Source organism: Fringilla coelebs (assembly GCF_963513975.1).
Source record: "Fringilla coelebs genome assembly, chromosome: 10".
Taxonomy (NCBI): domain Eukaryota; kingdom Metazoa; phylum Chordata; class Aves; order Passeriformes; family Fringillidae; genus Fringilla; species Fringilla coelebs.
Genome location: NC_140036.1, coordinates 13,487,286 through 13,508,400, shown reverse-complemented (window position 1 = coordinate 13,508,400; position 21,115 = coordinate 13,487,286). Strand labels below are relative to the sequence as shown.

The following is a 21,115-nucleotide window of genomic DNA, read 5'->3' as shown; positions in this document are numbered from 1 at the left end:
AGTTTTCCCTTTTTATCTATACAAACTCCCTTTTCTAAGACAATGTCCCTTCAGGTAGCAAGGTTTCAAATTTCACCTAACCTTATCAAAACACACAAGATTCAGCTGGCCACAAATATTTATCCTTTGTGGGCTGATGCAGAAGATGCCAATTTTTTTCAACCTTCTTTGTGCATAAACGATGCCAGCAGTCATAGCAGCAGGGAGTGCTGGAGGCACCGTGATAGTGATAATGTCAAGAGACTCGATGATGATGGTACGAGCTGGAACCTGCAAGAGAGGGCAGAGTAATGAGCCAGAATTCACTGCTTACAGATTCACTATCCCACTGATGTGCTACCAAGAGCAAAACCCACACATTGTTTTCCCCAGTACAGTGTGTTCTGGATTGCCCAGAAATTTAGCACAATCTTCACTCACCATCAGCAACCACAATAATCCAGTCCTAAATTATCCACAACCCATAACTTCAAATTTGCACTTTTCTCCCTGACAATGTATTACTTTAAAACATTAGCTGAATAATGCAAAATTTTTTGAGAGAAAAAAAAACCAAACCAAAACACTTAACAGTTATCAGGTTATTCCTTGATAAGGATTTCTTTGCCTGCAGCATGTTTAGATGGGCTGCATCCTATTTCTTCCAACTATAAGTCAGATGTTAATCTTACATATAACAAAGATAAAAAGATAGTAATTGGGTCAAAAGAAACCAAGGTAAACTCAAATTTCTCTGTAAGATATTCAAATTCTGCTTCTGTGCTGAATTTTAGTCTCAGTAACCTTGTCTCATTTCATTGATATAAAAAAGGGCAAAAAATTTTCACTTTAAATCAAATAGTTTCACATCATCTGAAGTGTGATGGAAGTTATGGCCACCCCTTTTCTAAAGTAAGGCAGTTCTGGACCAGAAATGAAAACATACCTCATTTAAGATGCTATTGACAATTGTGTAAAGAAATCCAAAGCCTGCTACCACCACCAGAGACAGGAGAAACAAATAGGCATCTCTGTAGAGCTTAAAATCAGTTGGCTTTGGATACAGTATGGAACGAACAAGCTGTCCTTTAGCAGTACTAAAGCCTAGAAATAAAAAAGGAGTAAGTTATTAAAAATACCAACAAAAGCAAAGCTATTAAAATACATTCAAAACCTCAATAAAACCCTTAAGCTACTAATTTCATTACAACTGTTTCTCAATATCCACAGCAGATGTTTTGCAATACTGTAATTAAGGTGCTTATATGTGCACATCATACTAAGGGCTTCTCTCCTATGGCAAGGACATGCAGCTGATGCAAACAAACCCCTCCTCTGCAGCAGCAGCAAATCCTCACATGGTTTGGCCTGGCAGAGTTTGTTGTACTGCATTTTGTCCCTCACAGTGCAGAGCTAGTGGCTATACTTATTGTCTAATTAAGCCAGTCCTTGCAGAAAAGAAAATTAAGATATTCAGAGTCCAACATCAAATACTTAAATGGCAGGTCTACTTAAGTTCCCTTGTGAATGACTCTGCTAAAATCAGCTGTTCCCCCCTATCAACCCAAACCTTTTCCAAGAGGCATATGCTCTTCAACCAACACATGACAAAAAACCTCTAAAGGACATGAAAACACATTCAAATAAGTTTTAAATTGATGCTGAAGACGGATTCACTTTTTTCCTTGCCAACTGTTAATCGTCAGACCATCATCTAGTTTTATCATTGTTTTAAGACTTTTATCAAGCTGTTTGGGATACATTCCTTTACCAAGTTTAGCAGTATCAGCCAGTTGACACACACCTACAAAAAGGAGTAGTACATTAACAAGGGATAAAGTTAACAATCAATACCTGTCCTCACTACCAGAGCTTTGACCAACTCCCCAGTGTAGAAGCGGGTCTGGATGACGTTGGTTCCACAGAACAGCGTGTGCCGCTTGTGCACCTCGGGACTGTAGATCTCATCTCCCACTGCTTTTGGATATTCTGAAGGATTTGGCAGATTAATCTTTGTGACAGGAACACTTTCACCTTAAAGGAAAGAAAACCTCTAAGCAAGATCAGAAAAGAACAGACATTTTTTTCACTCATAACAAGTAGAATAATATAATCTCACTTCATCAGCACACGCAGACTTATGGAAGTCATCTTCCTTTTAGCATATTAGGTAGTCTCCCACCTTACCCAAATGCTATTTAACTCCTTATACTCCTTTAACTTCCTTATAGAGCTTCTGTGCCCCTTACTTCAAATCACAGTTTGTGATATAAAACACAGTTCATTAAAATAAAAAACAGGACAAGCTTCCTTCTCTTGCTGAAAAGCATCACCCCCCATCTTTACTCAGAAAAACTAGAAGCTGAAGAAAATTATTCTCAGCTCTTTTGGTGACCAAGTGCACTCAAGCTAGGGGAACAATCAATTTTTATCTGTTGCTAGCAGCAGCAAGAGGATCAAGTATATTCAGAAAAACTGAACACGATAGAAAACACAAATTCTGAACTAAAATTTTCTGAAGGCTGTCAATTTAGACAGGTTATCCTAGAAATAACAAAAAGTCCATCCTAGTCACTGAAGCTGTCCTTTAAACACATCAGACACCTGATTTCTGCATATGCAGGCACAACTTGAGATAATAATTTGTGGTTTTAAATACATTAGAACATTCTACTCACTATCTTCATTTTTGGAAGAAGCTAAAAAGTTTGGGCAAAAATTTTCTGAACAAACAGGCTTCTGAACTCCACTGCACTGAGAACATCAAGTTAAGAGGCAGGAAGACAAACTATCAAGAAGAAATTTTTTTAACAAGAAACAATCTCTCATTTTTGGAGTTTCCAAGCAGTATTAGGTAGCTCTTGCAGATAAGCAGGACACAAGTACCTAAGTACTTCACAACATGTCTAATTGTAAGAACATACACATTTCAAACAAAATAAACATATCCACTTCTGCTAAAACATACTGCAAGTAAGCATGCACACAGGTATAAGCTAATACTTTTAGCCCTGCAGCACTGTGTATCAAATTTACTTTACCTGTTAGCATACTTTCATTTACAATGCAAGTACCACTGAGCAGTACCGCATCACACGGCATAATCGTCCCGTTGGATGGAATCAACATGGTATCTCCAGGCACGAGGTCGGTGGAAAGGATTTCTTCTATTTCTGAATATTAGAATACAAACAAGTTTACTTGAAAATAGCCACCACCATAAAACCTGATAAAGATCCTCACACTCAAGATCCAGGCGGTGACAACTATTAATAAAATGAAGTACAACTTCATTTATTTAATGGCATGAAGAGATTTAAAAAATATAAAGAAAAGGCCATTGATAAACCCCAATTCCACTACAGATTAAACTCCAGAGCACATGGATAGAGTGCATCATGACAAATGAAAGGAATTGAGCTTATACAAAAGATATTCATGATTAGCTGCAGTGTAACTTCAGTACAAAGACATGAATCCAACACCGATGTATGTCTTAAAAACAATATCATGCATCACACCTTTTGGATACCACACCTTTAACTGCTGTGATATCCAAATGAGGGGAAGTTCAGAAATCATCTTGCAGCCCTTGTTGTGTAATAAATTGTAATGGAGACCCAAGACATGCACATCTTTAAGTCAGGAAAGAAACCAGAATGACAATTACATAAGTGGAATGGTAGAAAATGAGAAACAGCAATAGAACAAGCACCTAATCTAGAACAAACCTGATACTCACTGAAAATTCCATCTGGAAGGTTAACCCTGAACACATTACACTAAATTCCACTTTGAACTTCTTTTCCCATGCAATTTTGCTAAGGAATGCAAGCATTTCAAGCTGATTAAAGAAAGAACAGATGCAGACCCACTTTACACTCACACTTCATGAGCAATTTAAATTCAACCTTCCAAGCCACCTGTGAAATTTACCTTGGTTTCCTCTGCAGACAGAAACCCTTACAATGCTGTGAGCTGCTACCATGTCATGTAACATAACATATTGCTGCAAAGGGGAGAAAAATTCATTATTCAAAAGCACAGCTTTTCTTTTTCTAAATGCACATTCTACAGTAGAAGTGATCAGATTCTCTACTAACATTCTTTAACAACAAAACGCTACTCAAAACATTCTCTTGAACATCGTTTAGAAAACTTATGGGAAAATAAAGTTTGAGTGCATCAACCTGTACAGGCTTCTATTTTAACATTCTGGAAGCAAGCATACACTGTCCTACAAAAATCTTAAAAAATCATTTGGTCATTTACAAAAGTAACAGCTGCAGTAGTTGTATGAACTTGAATTACGGTAGAAGTTGTTTGGGTTTTTTTGTCTCTGGTCTGAATTCAGAGATTGCAATTTAAGGATAATTATTACTACTTTGATTCCCATCAGCTAAGTCTACAGAGCAAACTGAATCACCAGTTTAACAAACCACATGCTTGACTGGTGCTCAGTTCTGCAGGGCCTTTGCAAACAAGGAAACAATGCAAGATGGAATCACTACTGTCAATAAAACTTGGTACATAAACTTGTGTCTGGGTTTTATTTAAGCAAGGGAGTGTTTCTGCTGCCTGAGGACAACCTATTGATTCATCAGCATGGAAAGGCTGCAAAGGTCTCAAAGAAAACTATAAATCCAAATTCTTTCAGCTCAAAGAGGGAAAATGCAGAACAATATTCTATCTGTATAACTCTGAAAAATTCTTAAAGATTTGTAGGCAATTTCATAACAAAATAAGGCAATGAGTAAAAAGCCAAAAAGATACATCAATTTTCTTTGAACTTACCTTTCTAATGGTGTAGAGTGAGCTAACAATGGATATTACAGACATAATCACAATTGCTAATGCATAGTAGTGATACTCATCAGTGATCCACAATATCACACTGAATAACTGGAAAATGTAAAAAGGGTTGAGAACCTAGAAGAATGACAGAACATTCAAGTTACACCAAAAGGCCACATGGGTTCTCCATCAGAACAAAGATGAAATTATTCTCCTCCAGGGAGAAGACAATTTCAGAAAATATGTATAAAGAACTGATTTGCCAAAATGATCCTTTTTTTCACTACCTCCTCAGCCCCTCAAAAGCACAGTTCTCACTCAAATAATACACAAATACAGACTTCAAAGACTGCATGCATTTTCTCCTACACCTCAAAACAAGGTAATGGCAATATCTGATGCACCTTAAGCTGTAATTCTTAAACAAATTTGGATGTTATTTCCTATTTATTCTTAATAAATGCCCTGATACCTCAAGTTCTTACTCTGTTAGATCAGGTTGGAGAGTTTCTTTGTTCAGAAGTTCTACTGTGCATTATTGTAACACAAGATAACAAGCCAGTTATTCAAATCCACATGATTCAAGGAAAATGGAACAAATCAAACAATACTACATTTCATTTGTTCGTAAAATAAATATGTTGTAATACATTATCCCTGGCCTCTTCATGGAGAACATAAGCAATTTTATGCTTTAAATTAACTACAAAAAATAAGTAAGATGCTGACCCTTTCAAAGAATTTTAATATGTTTTCTAATATCCTTACTAAGGCATCAGGTTATGAACCCTGGAGAGCTTATAGCTGAGGCATCTTTGATCTTTAGCTCTAAGGAGAGCTGGAGAGCTCAAAAAACTTGTCCATATGATTTTGTTTTAGAATGCTGGGCTCTAGGGGAAGGTTTCCAACAGTCAATAGTCACTGCACCTGAAACAACTTTCAATTATATACCCTTTTTCTTTAATTTGTTAAAGAAAATATTTTACCTCCTTAACCAGAAGCTTAAAAATGGAAGGCACTTTCACAGCAATTTCATTTACTCCATAGAATGCTTTTCTGCATTAAAAAAGAAAAATACCAAAAAAAAAGTTAAGATTTTTTTAGGAGTCTTATTGATGTCAAAGTAATTCCACTAATCTGATGAAGTATAACATGTCCCCAAATCTGTGGCTCTCTTCTTATTTATCATAGTTTCAAAAAGTGCTTTTCAGAAAACAGTTACCTAGTGAGATGTTACAATACAAAGATAATTATTTTATACTTCAATTTAAACTGTACCTTATTTTTTAGATTCTTTCATAACAAGATTTCTCTGTAAACTGTATATGAGTTCAATGTTATTAAATATGTCATTCTGAAATCCAGTATGTGATTCTCATTAGCTTAAGCTTAAACCAGTGTTAACTCTTACCCTGCAGTAAAACAATGTTTTCAAGGTCCTGCATCTTGGTTTTATTCTCAGCATGAAAATAAGGCAAATCATGAAAGAGGGAGCAAGAAGCCAAGCTCTGATGGGATCAGAGCTGATTAAATGACAGTGACATGAAAAAGCCCTTAAAATTATCTGGGGGGAAATGCTTTTATTTTAGACACAGATTGCCAGAAGATGAATTGATAAGCAAGCCAATGCTCCCATATGTCAACCTGTATGAAGGTCTCATTTAATGAAGAATCAGACATAGAACACTCAATTGTCTTCTGGGCTTTTTAACACTCTGAGCACAGGTAATGAAACATCAACAACTCCTCCCTCAAATACTACTGCAATATTACCTGTAATCATGCATTCCCTTTGTCAGTCCTGCGCTGTGTTCGTTATGAATTGCAGAGCAGAAGGTAGATTCATCTAGACCTCTAAATAAAGGAAAAGTCAATGAGCTATTTAAGAAATCTGATCTTTAAAATTAAGTCTTCAGTGACTCAAAAGAGCTAGGTCTTTGCCAAGAGGTATACACCATTTTATAAAACAACAAAATCTAGGGACAAATGTGTCCTTAGCTGGTTTTGTCCCAACTGCAGATACCAGTGACACATTAAAAGCAATCTTGTTGATATATCTTACTCTGTAGGATAGTAATACCTATTCCAATCAAAAGACACTTAAAAATGAAGTAGAATAATAGCATACCTAGTATTCCAAGGCTTCTAAAAAGTGAGCAATTTTATAAAATGTTATATGAAATCAATGTGAATTAACATTTCTTCAAATTATCTTTGTTTGACTCTAAGTAGTAATGGAAGATTTTTTAGAAATAATTAATCAATTTATTAAATAAATCTGTACCACAGCTATTTTACAGCATCTTACTATCACAGTGTTACCCATGACTAGGAAAAATGCCTCCTACATTTCCAGTTCTTTCTTATCACCAGGAGATTCATTTTCACAGGACTTCTCCACATGTTGTGAAAGCCAATGCTGTGCTTTAGGAAATCTAGAGATGCAGAAACATCTAAAACATCCTTATGTTTACAGCCATGGGATTCTGTTGACTATCAAATGTAGTAAATCAGATGTATGCTGCCCAATATCCAGGCATTTTGTCGTGGACATACTTTGGATACACAGGAAAATATCATCACCTTCCAAAAGGCTTTCACAGACATCATGACAAAGCCAGCATTATTCCACACAAATGTTTTTTATACTGGATATCTATTACCTGTCAAAAAGGATTCAGAGTTGTCCCAGTAGAAAAAAAGAAAAAATCCAACTCTTTATTGTGCATATTTCATAACAATTACTTCCATTCTCTAGAACACAGGGAAAGCTTTAAATATCCTCACTACTGCAAAGCCTAGGATCACATTTCCAATAGCTTGTACATGAACAGAAGATGAAAATTATGTGTTAACCTGGCCCTAAGTTTACCACGTTTCTCTAAACCTTTTTAAGTTCAAGGATTTTAAAAATACACAAAACTCTGTTAATAGCTGTGTTTTTCCTCCCACTCTACCATGAACAACTTTTCTTTTCCTGTAGGAAAACTTTTCCTGTAGTGGATTTAAGGAGGGTCCTTAAACATAAGTGCTCTATATGCAAATATGCATACCTATGTGTGCTATTCCATGCAAGGACAGAGCTTCTAGCACAATGTTCTCTGCTTTTTACACTACTGCTACAGACTGAATTCCCAGGGCATTCAAATCCCTGTGTGCAGAGTTTATTATATAAAGCACTCATCAACCCACTCAGAAATTCAGTTGACAGTAGCTAAAACAAAACAGACATCCAAGGTCAGAGTTGCATCCTCTTTGGCTATGTGACCAAGTCTGACTTAGTCCAAGAACAATTACACTTGCATTTCCTGTGTTTAAAACAGTGATCTTAATATTATGGCAATATAAAAAGAACAATGATATGAAACTCAAGCTCTCATAAGTGAATTAGTTGCCCAAGAAATCTTAATTTGCCCCCCCTTCTGTGTTGTGCTAAGCCTTTCATGATGTGATCAAACAGCACTCTGTCTCTGAGTGCTGGCATAACTGGCAGCCCAAAGTGAATGCTCTTCATGATGCAGGGTTGTGCTTAGATCACAGCTACAAACGTGCTGCCTGCTTTAAGGGTTTTACTATAAAGACCTCTGTCCCACAGACTGTCTCTATAAATATGAACTTGATTCTCTACCATGTTATTAGGTAATATCAATGTTTGGTTTATACATATAAACTGAAGAGCAGAGTAAGAAGACGTATCTTAGAGAAGGACAAAATTTTCAAGACTTCTTTTCAGAATATTTATCATTCACAAGCTCAGATATTATTTTGCACATGGTATCTAGCTACTTCAATACACAACCATACACTTTAGAGAAAAGTTGTAACAAAATGGCATTTTTATCTGACCTTGTGGAAAAGTGACTTAGTGCACTAACAGTATCCAGTATGTCTCAGATCCACTTCTCCTCTTTATTATTCAATAGCTAAATACTAATGTCCAGCTCTGCTACTGTACCTGACTAAACAAGTGGCCAGGCTCAGTCATGGCCAATACATCAAACAAAGGAAAGTTTGGCTTATCAGCAAGAATGTGATTGAATAAATGCTCCCATAACTTCACAGGCATATCTGAGATTTTTCCAGGGCTTATAAATTGGCTGAGTTATCACAAGAACATCAAAAGGCACAGTCAAATAGCCCCAAATGCCAAGTTTCAAATCACTGCTTTAATGCTAAGGAACAACATTTTTTTCTAAACACATGGAATTGTGTGATTTTTTCCCAATACCTGTTCTTAACATACAAGTACAGTTTCTCAATCTCATCTGTGGGAACTATTCCCTTTGAACAGTTTAAATTAGGAGCATTATAGCCATGAAAACAGGAGCCTGCAATGTAAAATGGTGAGTGTCACTACCTGCACGACTATATTTCATGGGAGACTTAACACAAAAAATGCATACAAAACTTTTAATTTCTTACTCCTGAGAACTGAGACATTTCCACCCTCCCAGATGAGGACTGCTCAATTTTGTAATTGCTTGAGTCACAGCAATTTCTTAAAATTGTTTTCACTGCCGATAACTTTCTGTATTATTTGCACACACCTTTTTGGGAAAAAACCCATCTCCACATGATGGTTCAATGCAGTGAACACTACTAATTCAAGCTTACAATAGATTTTATTTGTGATCTGAATTTATTGTTTTAATGGGCAGTTGCTAAAAATGGAGAAGCCTGTGCTCATTTAACTTGTGGCACTATGGGATGGCCTTACCACAGAAAGAAAAACTTTCTTCTTCAACTCTAACATCATGCAACAGTGTTGCTGGATGAAAGAAAATACAGTGCATCACAAGCTAGTACTGCCCACTAAAAGACATTTTTTATCAGTGCAATAGACCTGTTTTTGTTACTAAAGAGTAACAAAAGATGGATCAGATCCAGCTCAACTGCACTAAAAAGTAGAAACAGACACACACAAACATGAGCAAAAAAGGTATTTGGTGAATTCCTCTTCTTTCTAGATACTTCTTTCTGCGTCTAGCTCAGCAAGACAAAAAACATAAGTTATTTCATCATAAGCAAAGCCTTTCAGTGTTTATAGAAGTACTACTGTCTATGAACAGGTGCTTTGATTCTGAAGTAACATTCCAAGAACAGGCAAAAAAGCCTGCAGAAGCATGCAGCCTGTCACCCTACACAAATCACACTTGATAAAGGCAGATTAAACAAACACCTTCCTTCCAAATTCACACTGAGTTAAAATCTCCCTGTCCTCACTATGGTTCAAACAAAGACTATGAGCTAAAACAGCTGGTCAGAAAATAACACCAATTTTCAGCATGTTCTTAGGCATGCTATTTTTTTTTTTAAATACAGTTTGAAGCACAACACAAGAAAAAAGTATTCTTACCGTACAACATCAAAACTTTGAACTGAATCATTCCAAAAATACTTCACACTGTGATGCGTGAAGTAACGAATCTGTAAGGGCAATAAAACAGAGATGTCAAACTGGTACCACTTAACACCTCTCTTTTGACTGACTTTATTCTGAGAGGTGACAGAAACTGAATTTAGAAAAGCTTCACTGAAAAATTAATGCTTTTCTTTCAACATAATCTTTCAAGCTTTCCACAATTTTCAGTAACAGGTTATTGAGGACATTTCTGTTCCACTCAAAAATGAGTTAGCCTTTCAAACAAAAGTAACAGCTCACACGTACTGTACTGTGTGTGTTTATTCTCAATAGTACATGGTATTGCAAGTTTACTTACAGGCAAATGTTTCCTCGAATCGTTTTTATTCTCTTCTGCAGCAGATTCAGAGAAATGAACAGCATGGCCATTTGAAACCTTGTGCACGATAGGGTTAGGATTCTGTAAAGGATTGGCTCCCAAGGAAGGCATAATGCGAACCTTTGCACAAAACCATATCTTGAATTCATCCTTAGAAAGAGGGGGGAAAAGGAGTTAGCTGAAAGAGCATTTGAACAGCATTTTACTACAACAGCAGTAGCAAAATCACAGCTCATAGATTAGCAGAGCCAATAGAGAATTACACAACATAAATCCATGTTAATATCAGCTACCTTAAGAATAATTTTCTCTCCACAATTCTAAAAGCACATTTCTGCACTTGGGTCAGCAGTTACATCTTACTCCAACAAATCTATCTTTGCTGAACAAGGGAGGGGAAACCATGTTTCAGCTTACAGGAAAAGGTATTTGTTTGTAACTGTTGACGACAACAGCATTCCTGTATTTGATTCCTTAACTGAAAGACAGACTACTCCCTATGCCCACTGCAAACAGCTGTCAGCCTTCCCACAGAGGCACACAGCTACACACAGTCAGTCCCCAGAGCACCGTTCTGCACTGTAAAGCACAGTCATGTCTACACTGCAAGGCAGGGACTGGCGTACTCCAGTGCACAGAAGGAACTGCAAACAGGGAGAAGCACATCCCCTGCACACTTACAGTCGTTCTCAGCAGAACCACCTGACAGTCCTTCAGAGCAGTCCTTCTGCACGTTGCTTTCACACGCCACTGGGGCATCCAGTAGAGGAGGAGGAGAAGAAAGCCACCAGAACAGATCACTCCCACAGTAACTAGCACCAACTTCCAGCGACACAGATCATAGCCATAGATCTCCTGCACGGCAGTAAAACAAGCATTGATGACTCTCTTAATTACTGTGCCTGGGATGCCAACATTAATTTTTCATAATGTGCAGTATTTAAAAGCAAATCAAATTTCAAAGCCATTTCCTCTTTTTTCTTTTGTGGGGGAAGGAAAGATTTGGAACACTTAATACATGGTGGAGTGGTAGCAAAAAGGAACTGTTTCACTTAGTCAGAAATATAAACATCAATAAAAGCCTGACAGAGGCAGATCATCCACACTGTGTAAAACATTTTGCTGCAAGACAGTCTCCTCTCTGCACTACTCCCCTAAGGACTGAGGGTGCAACACAACCTGCCTTAACTCTCAGTGAGCAACATTTTTGACCATGACACAACACAAGTCAGCTGAACATTTAAGAGCAAAAGTGTGTGGTTTTGTCAAATGCTGATTTTATCACATAGCATTTAATTAGCTAGCATTCACAGTTTTAAATTACTACTGCAGGCTGAATTTTATACATTCTAAAAAAGCCCCTAAATATATCAAACACCCCTTTCTAGTAGAAAATTTTGCTTAGTTTGCCTGCCATTTAACAAGAAATGCTACTTTACAAACTCCAAGCCACACTTTAAGGTTCTGTAACTTGCACCAGTTAGAAAAATCCTTCTCCCATGAAAAAACCCCAAGTATTAAGTGTGCAAGCACCAAGTTAACTTAATGACAGCCAGGAACAGAAAATAATTTAGTGATTTACTGGACACTGTGTTACATTCCTGAGTTTCACATTACATCATTAGATTATATTTCCTGCTGTAAAAGGGTAATGAAGTTTCCCATTGAGTCCCACCCATTGTTCATACTGACATGAACTTCTTGGATTTTTTTTTTAACTTTTCATTAAACAGCGTTAGAAATTGTTTAAACTCCTTTCCTAAGAAAAGGCTTTTTGAAAGTTTGGTTTGCCACCTTCGCTGATGACAAAAAGCAGAAATAAAGCCCATTCTCTCTTACCTCAAAAACACTCTTCAGCAATAAAAATAGGAGAGTGAAAGATAGTGAGAGAAGTTAATGCATCTTTTTAGCAGAAAATAAAATTATTTCCTCAAAACAATATTAACTTCAGTGATCAGGCCATAAGCACCTTCTGTTCTAAGATGCATTTGCTTATTTTCTATATTAGAGCTGTCTAGTGAAGAACTTTTCCGAGCAGGGTGAACAAGGACAGAACAAGAACTTCAGCTCACAGAAACCTATCATTTTTGGAAACCAAAATCCCTATATATACCAAATGGACTAGAAAAGCCCCTATGAACCCCAAGTGGGCAAGAAATTGAAAGATTAGCTGCTAGTACTCTCCTGTCAAAGCTTACTGCTTTGAATCACATTATGAAAAATGTTTTAAAACCTGTTTTAAAATACAACAAAAGATCTCCAAGATTTGGAGAGAAGAAACTCCAAAGTTTCTTCAAACCAAACCAAAGAACAACCAAAGAACAATAAAATAATAATAATAATAATAATAATAATAATAATAATAATAATAATAATAATAGTAGAAAAACCAAAACACAACGCACTTTGTTTCCATTTTCATGTGTGAAAGTAGAAATGTTAAGCACCAGAATGTGTTGTCTATTGGACTACTGACCTTGACAAAAACCTTTTCTATCCCAAGACTAATTTCTTAATACCAAATAATATTGCCAAGGATAATCTTATAAAATTGCTAAATTGATTTAAACTGAGACAATCCACTTCCCAATGTAATATGCCCCCTTTAAGCAGAAAACCCTGAAAATGTGTTTCTTCCATTGTATAAAAAAAAAAAGATTAACAGAATTCATACCATCTCATCTTCCTCTGCTTTATTGACATATTTCTTTTCTTCTTTCTCCATGTTTAGTATGATATGGAACTTCTCAACTTGAGATATGGAAGACCTTCGACAAGACAAGAATTAAAAATGGAAGCAACATTACTGATTTTATATGTAAGTTTTATGTTGTTTCAAGTGACTTTCAGCCAGTACACATATAAAACACAACACTGAACAAATATTAATATTTATCTTCAATTTGCACTGTGACTAGTTTCTACAAGTAACTATCCAAGGAGGTCTATAAAAGCTTTATGACTGAACATCAGATGAATACAAGTGAAATCCCGCATAAACAGCAGGCTTTAACAGAGGAGGAAGAAGCTTGTACCAATTTAACTTGGCTACATTTTACATGCAGCAAGCAGTTTTTGGTATGTTCTACAAGCTTCATGATGAAAATGTAAATTAATCCTGAAAAAAAAAAAAGCTTAAAAGAAGTAGATAAATATTATGCATTTGTATCACTCTATATGTAATAGCTCCAATCAGATGCTTTCACAAGTCAGGCTATCCTTCAAGAGAAAATACACAGTACCCTGGAGATCTACACTTCTCATCTGAGCAGAATAAATACTTGCTCAAAAACATTTAGTCCCCAGTTCTTCATTTCTAAATCAAGACATGCTTTTTGGTCAGTCTTTCCCCTTCTTTCCAATTCCCCTACTATTCAATTTGCATCAAAATCTCTCACAGTTGCTAATCTTGAGAGGTGCTTTGAGGATAGATTATGATCACAATTTTCATTAATAAGAGAAGGCATGGAAAAAATATGGCACTGTCTACAAGATGAATGTAGTGCACACAGATCCCTACTCCAAAAGGGGAGAGCTACAAACTAAGGCTAAATACAGGGAAGCTTATCGGAATTTTCCTTATTGCATAAACACGAAAAATCAAAAATACCATGTCAAACCGCCAAATTTTTGAAATTAAAACTGCATCTACCCTTCATTTGGGCACCCCTGTACATGTTAATTGTATACAATTTATAATTAATGCACAGGAACAAAAAACTACCACAATTAAAATCACTAAATAGCCAGCGCTCACCTGCCAAGACATAGACTAACTATAATTCTCTGCACTGACATGGTACAGCTTTCAATTTTATTAACTGCACATACATAAATCTCTCAGAAGACAGCACTTACTACCACAGCTTACAACCAGTTCTCAAGTATTAAGTCACAGCACAAGCAGCTACACTAATTGTCCTTTTCCAGGCTGTTATTATTAAGTACATATAATTAATAAGTAATGTTAATAAGTACAATCACTACCAACTTCTCTGCCATTAACTCCCCAACATTTTCACAAACCAAATCACCAGACTACAAGTCAGATCCTCTCAAAGCCAGCCCCTGGATCCATGCACTTACATTCACCAGCAATGCCAGCTTCAAAGGGTCCCTCCTCCCATCTCCTGCAGCTTATCTACAGCATCACGTCCACACGTGTTTTCTGCCACCTACCATCTCCTTCCCACTTAACCCAATAAATGAAGCAGGAACTCAACAGGAAAGGTTTCTTTTGCTACCCAAAACTGGATCTCCTCAGAAATCTATTTCCACTGCTGAATAGGGTCCTAGTAGAAGAAACACACACTCAAAGGAGAGAACTGCATCACAGCACAAAGCTGAGTCTCAGGTGAGAAGAAGCTCAGTACTTCATAAATTGATACCATATATCATAAATTGATAAATGCCAATTGAGTTGGCATTCTGTTCTGAATGGAGGGAACTTGCCAACAACTGCCTCCTTTGATTGGAACATCAGCTCACACTTCCCTTGACTTGTTAAGTTGAAAATTTTCTATTGCTATACTATAATTTTACTGCAGATTTATTTGGAAATTAAGCCACACAAGTCATTAAAGTTCTAAACCACACTTTCATTTAAATTGCCACTTTTCTTAACTAAGGAGCTTTCTATCCTGGGAAAGATGTAGATAACACAGAACCAGTTAAAATCTGTCCTAAATCTACACAGGACTGCTAAGAAGCTCCTGAGGATAATCTTTGAATTAATTACATCAAACAACTTTATGTGCACCATACAAATCACATTTTCAACCAAGAAGTCATGCAGCCAAAAAACATTCTGTGTATTTACAGTTATACTCCTAATAAAGTTTACAGGTCCAGGAAAGAATTATTAGGTTAATCATACTTGAGCTAGTCTGTTCTTAAACAAACACACACTTCCCCACTATGATGAACAGTAATGTCAAAAAGGGTCCTGTAGGCAAATCTCCAACCTTGATGGACATATCAAGAAGGAGCTTGATACAGGAAAGCACTAGGCAGAAAATTAAATGCACATAGCTTCCAGATCTCAACTGAGATTTCCATATGGCCAATATGGGACCTTATGGGACACCAGGGGAGTGTGAGAGAGAAGTGCAATTGCCTTCATTTAGGCAATGGGAAGGAACATCAAGCTGTGGGTCTGAAGAAGTATGAAAGGAAATCTCAGCACTAGCAATAATTCCTGTGATTCAGTAAGCTCTTTGAACAGCTGGGTAGAACCAGACAGGGAATACATGAGGAGAATTAGGAGGCTACTTCTGATTCACATCATTAGCTCCTTCTGCATTACTTTATACAGACTCATTTACTGAACAACCTTCAACTAATACATGTTCTCAACACGGCACATACTGCTGGTAATTTTCCATATTAAAGTCCAATTCAAATCTCTAAACTTAAAAAGCATTATAGAACTATTTTCTTCATTGATGGGCCATGAAAATTATTCCTATTCCACAAGAAAGAAGTGCACTCTCCCTCCCATCATATCTCCTCCGGCACACCATCAGCCCAAGCATGTCACCACGAGTTCAAAAGGGTAAGTTCTTTGGTTTGTGTCCCACTGCCCTGCTGAAAGCTGGGACTGAACACCACCACATGGTGCTGCCTCTTTGGGTGACTTCAGGCTGCTGGGTCAGACTGAAAAACCTTACCAATTCAGAAGAGACTTTAGCCATCTGATTTGAGTTTTATTCCTTCCTTCTATAATATGACAGGGAATTAAACATGTCACTACTTTACACCTTTAATTAAAGATTTAAATATAAACCTTGGTCTTTCCAGACCAAGAGAGTATGACATTTTACTAGTACTCAAAGTGAAGTGGAAATCCACTTGCAATAAGCAATATGAACATGGGAATATCCAAATATAATGTGCCTCTGATGCACATTACAGGCTGCCACTCAGCCTCTCTCTGGCCTAGGAGTGAATAGCCAGAGAAATCCTCTGCCCCTTTTAACAAATTAAAAATAGCAACCTTTTCAAGAAAGAAGACTTATAACCAATGGAAATGCTGAAAGTTACTATCACTCCACTCATAATTTTTACTTATTGCATTGCTATCATATAGCTAAGCATATTCTAGAGTCAGAGTAATAGGAAATATCAAAAATGTCTGTAAAAGAAAAGGCGGCTTGCCACTGAGATTAAGAGAATGAAATCTCTTGCAACATTTTGTAACAATGTAGGTATAAATTTAACAAATGGCCTAGAGATCAGCTGAACAGTGTCTGAACGCTAAGTACTTCTAAGAGCATACATTTGAGTCACAAGCTTAAACAGTAAATCTGCAACTCTGCAAAACACAGTATATAAAAATTAAGTTGAACAGCATTTCCAATTTGTTACTGTCCTGAAGAGTGTGCAGCTGTGAGCAGGACAGCAGCACCTGCAGCCTCAGACCTAAGCTGATACTTAAGTCCAAATAAGATACTTATTTTGGAGCTAAAACAAATCACAAATTGGATCATTAAAGAAATTACAGTAATGGACAGAGCTTAAAACTATATGCATCCCTCACAATGAAGAAAATGCTGCACTTTTTCTCAATTACTACACCACTCCATATTTGTTCATCTATCCTGACTAAACCAGGATACCAAGCAATTGCACCAATATATTTGAAAGTAACAAACATTTGTAGCAACAGTGTAAGAGGTGCAAGTGAAGTTATGGAGTATTTATTAAGGAAATTGTTCTAAAAGTACCAGAGCAAGCCTCCATCAATACACCTGAAGATTTGTGCAAGCCACACTTTCAAAGGACTATGCGCTTATCTCAAGTCAGTTTTCTAACAGCATAATTAGTAAACTACTTCAGTGCAAATTTTACCCTTAGAGTTTGATTTTTGGGGTAGGAAGCAAAGACAATCTTCCCCCTGTTGCCTTCAACATTTGTCCCAATTCCTCAACCCTTAAAAACTAGATAATACACACGTTGTTGCCATCTGTTTATTCTTCCAGTTTTTCAATCTAAGTGGCAGTTTCATAGCTTCAAGAGAAAATTTTTAAAGTCTGGACAAATTACAGCTCCAAAAGAAGAAACTTTTGATATCTCCTGCAACCACGGGACAATTTAAACCCCAGATTTCTCAGATTAAAAAATATTTTTAAAGCTGAAGTCTTTAATAAAATCCATGTATGGACACACATATAAATTTCTGAGTTATTAATTTTGCTTGTGCTCTCATCATCTGTCCAGTTAAAATATGCAAGTAAATTTACACATTTGTATCTTAAACACTCCCTACTTTATTCTTTTCAGATTTTTGTAAAAAGTCCTGTGATAACTAATAGTTTCTCTTACCAACGAGCAGTCCAGCAGCTGTCCTCTGCACTTGCTTTTGTTACCATGAGTTAGCGAGGCAGTTCTTAATAACGGAGACCCTATCTACAAGGGAAGTCCTGACAAATGAACTATTTTGTCTAAAATCTAAAAAAAGTCTCCAAGGGCTTTTCAAACTGTTATCAAAAGATTAACATATCAAAGAAAATTTGGCACTGCTTGGAATGCTTTTTTTTTTCCTCTTCCCTCCAGAGTGGCCGAACAATTGCAAGACTGTGGCCGGGCTGGCGCGGAGGCTGCGCTTCCAGGCATCAGCCGCCCGGTCCAGCTCCTTCTATTCAAACAACAAATGCCTCCCCAGGAGCCTGCAGACACTCGCAGGGCTGTGCACAAGCCCTGATACTATCTGCCCAGCTAAAAGCATCTATGCTTCTGACCAAACCCTTCCTTGTATTTACAGCGCTTGTGAGTGAAGACAACAACATTCATTTGGAGGAGCTAAAGGCAGCAGGTCAGAAATGCACGCATTTCTCACTCTCAGCATTTTGCAGTTTATCACACAGCATAATGAAGCAATCACACACACCAGATCAGACGACCTTTAGAGACTGAGTGCTGTAAAGCTAAGAAAGTGAACTTTGTCATTACCTGAACATCACAGACACAAAGTACCTTTCTGTACAAGGCAAGGCTCAACCAGCTCTGCTTTGGTAAGAACACAAAAGGCAAACCAAGAGACGTAGCAAGGCAGAAAGAAAAAGCAAGAGAGATATAAGACAGGCCAAACTTCAAATTCACCTCTGAGCAAAGATTAATACAAGTAAATCTTCCTCAACACCCTAAGTAATTACTCTCAATAAATAAATCAAACAAAGTAAACTAATACAGGAAGAAAATTAATAACAAAAAAAACCTGACTGACCTGTCTAGAAAACAATTGAACACAATTCCTATTCCTGACATCTGAGCTACTGTCCTAGTGACTCACTGGGCTCTCCTGGGTCCAAACAGGCCACTAAAGGACTAAAACTCCTCTTACAGAACTTATTTACAACAAGTACATCCTCCACTAAGAGCCACCTTACACCTCTGTTATTAAAAATTAAGTTTCTAAATAGCTCAATGTCATGAAAAGCCTTTCATATTTCTGAATAAAAAACACCTTGAGAGTCATCATCTTCAGCTGTATCCCAACTAGCTGCCAAAACACACGGAAAAAAAAAGGGGTTTTTTTGCAACTTGAAAGCCAAACATTATTTAGTCACTCAGAAATTCAGAATTTCTACACTTTAGAGCCATACTTTCAACAATTTACCCCAAGAAGAAATCAACCCTACAAGGGAATAGACCTTACAAAGGCAATGTTTACCATGAGGGCTTACTCTTTTACGGCAACATGAGATTCACACACACTGAGATGATTTACCAAACTGTCCATTTTTTCCAAACATTATAGTGAAAGTTTTTGGGATTCATGCAATGGGCCCAAAATGGAGGTAGAAGTATTGCTACACAGACACAAAACATCAGCTAATGCTCAATCTCTACCCTACTGGCAGCAATGAAATTAAAACTGAAGAAAGACTTAAACTGGAAGAGCTGTAACGGGCCAGGAAGAGGAATGAATACATCCTCTACAAAAATATTCCACCTGAAAATACATCCAACTTCTTAGGAAAGATGAAAACTCAGCCTGGGCGACAGTTGATTATTATGAGAAAGGGATGGCAGTTCATTTTCCTTGACACAAGGCAATATTTTCCTTGACACAAGGCTAAGAAAAAATATTATAAAATGCTTGCAAGCACGTTCTTCTCAAAACAAATTTCATAATATGCTGCACATGCTAAAAATCAATCCCCAAAAAAGCAGATTTGGACACATTTCCAGCTTGCAAGGGATGGAATCAACATTTCTGCCCACAGTGTCTTGGACATACGTCCTTGTATTTACTTTCCAGTCCTTCTCTTTTACATAAGATATCCTACTTTAGTATCTATAAAAATAATGTATTCTTTCCTAAAATTTCTCTACTGGCAGCTTTTGAAACAAGACAGGCAGAATCTGCAGCCACTGAGAATGAAAGAAGGACCACTTTAATACATTTGCAATTAAAAATCTTGAAATCTATTCAAACAGCTATAAGAAAGTCCTGCTAAAATGCACCTGATGACCTCTTATCACCAAACAGTCTGTAATCAGGATTCATCAGTAGTGTCTGTATGCCCTTTAAGGAAAGAGTTTCTGAGTTGTTCTTTTTGGATTCTCAGTCTCCAAGGAGCTTCTGTACACAGGTATGCCTGCACTCTACATTTTTGCTTCTCTGATTCTGCCTCACTGTCGCAGGTCGCCAGGACCAGAGCCATGGTGTGTGTCAGATGGATTTTACTACACCCTGGACTTGGAAAGATCCATGTCTGAGCAGCAGCACAATGCCAGAGACGTCTCACACCACCTGGTAAGCCTGACCCCACATGAGAGAGCCTCTTTGCCTGTCCCTAAAACATAAAACCCGTGTCACTCAAAGGCCTGGGGCTATCACATTTTTGTGACTTTAAAAACCAAAAGGTTATGACTTTTGGTTCAATATGCATTACCATGAGCTTACACATGTAACGCACTTGTGTAAAGCTTTCAGTATTATTTGAACATATCTCTATTTTTACAAGCATGAGGTTTACAAACACAAGAGATGCTCTACTTGAGAGGCAGCCTCACAGAAGAAATGCACCTTACAGAAATGGGAGCTGATGCATTTACAGTTCTCCAGAACTTTGCAGCTGAACCCTTAAATACTAACTTATCCACATAATGTACAACAGATGCTCGGGTAAGACATACAAACTAAAATAACTGTGGAAGATCAAAAATCCTTCAACTGCATTTTGAAAGGAGTTAAGGTTATAATTTGTATTACAAACAAAGCTTAACACTTTAGTCAACTAACCAAGCTCTAACAATAAGAATGACATAATAGTTTAATGAATACATGGAAATTTTACAAGTACACGAGCTAAATTTTAACAAAGCCCTCCACTCAATACCTATTTTATCACTTCCCATCTTAGGCTTTCTGTTATAATACAAGCTTTTGTTTCTGTGTTTAGGCTTAAGGAAGACCATTGTATCCAACAATCCCCAAACCAAAATTGTATTTACATTTGTAGAGTGTATTCTTTGTAAAGTATACTTTTTGCAGGCTGTAAGAGCAATTGCAATGTTTATAGTAGAGTACAGGCTACATTAAGGAAAGATAATTCTACATCTAACAATAAACTCAGTATGTCAATTCATCATGA

At 37.0% G+C, this 21,115-nt stretch overlaps 1 protein-coding gene across 4 annotated transcripts in view; it reads right to left on the bottom strand.

The window, feature by feature from the left end:
- Nucleotides 1–21,115, bottom strand: part of ATP13A3 (ATPase 13A3) — a 54,032-nt gene that overhangs the window by 20,538 nt on the left and 12,379 nt on the right. For all 4 annotated transcript variants that reach the window (XM_084212546.1, XM_084212549.1, XM_084212548.1 and 1 more), the window contains exons 3-14: nucleotides 13,189–13,282; nucleotides 11,196–11,369; nucleotides 10,494–10,664; nucleotides 10,130–10,200; nucleotides 6,547–6,627; nucleotides 5,760–5,829; nucleotides 4,774–4,908; nucleotides 3,916–3,988; nucleotides 3,021–3,152; nucleotides 1,834–2,013; nucleotides 926–1,083; nucleotides 82–270 (exon numbers count right to left, since the gene is read on the bottom strand). In XM_084212546.1, coding sequence (XP_084068672.1) covers nucleotides 82–270; nucleotides 926–1,083; nucleotides 1,834–2,013; nucleotides 3,021–3,152; nucleotides 3,916–3,988; nucleotides 4,774–4,908; nucleotides 5,760–5,829; nucleotides 6,547–6,627; nucleotides 10,130–10,200; nucleotides 10,494–10,664; nucleotides 11,196–11,369; nucleotides 13,189–13,282 — 1,528 coding nt within the window. The remainder of the gene's footprint in view (nucleotides 1–81; nucleotides 271–925; nucleotides 1,084–1,833; nucleotides 2,014–3,020; nucleotides 3,153–3,915; nucleotides 3,989–4,773; nucleotides 4,909–5,759; nucleotides 5,830–6,546; nucleotides 6,628–10,129; nucleotides 10,201–10,493; nucleotides 10,665–11,195; nucleotides 11,370–13,188; nucleotides 13,283–21,115) is intronic.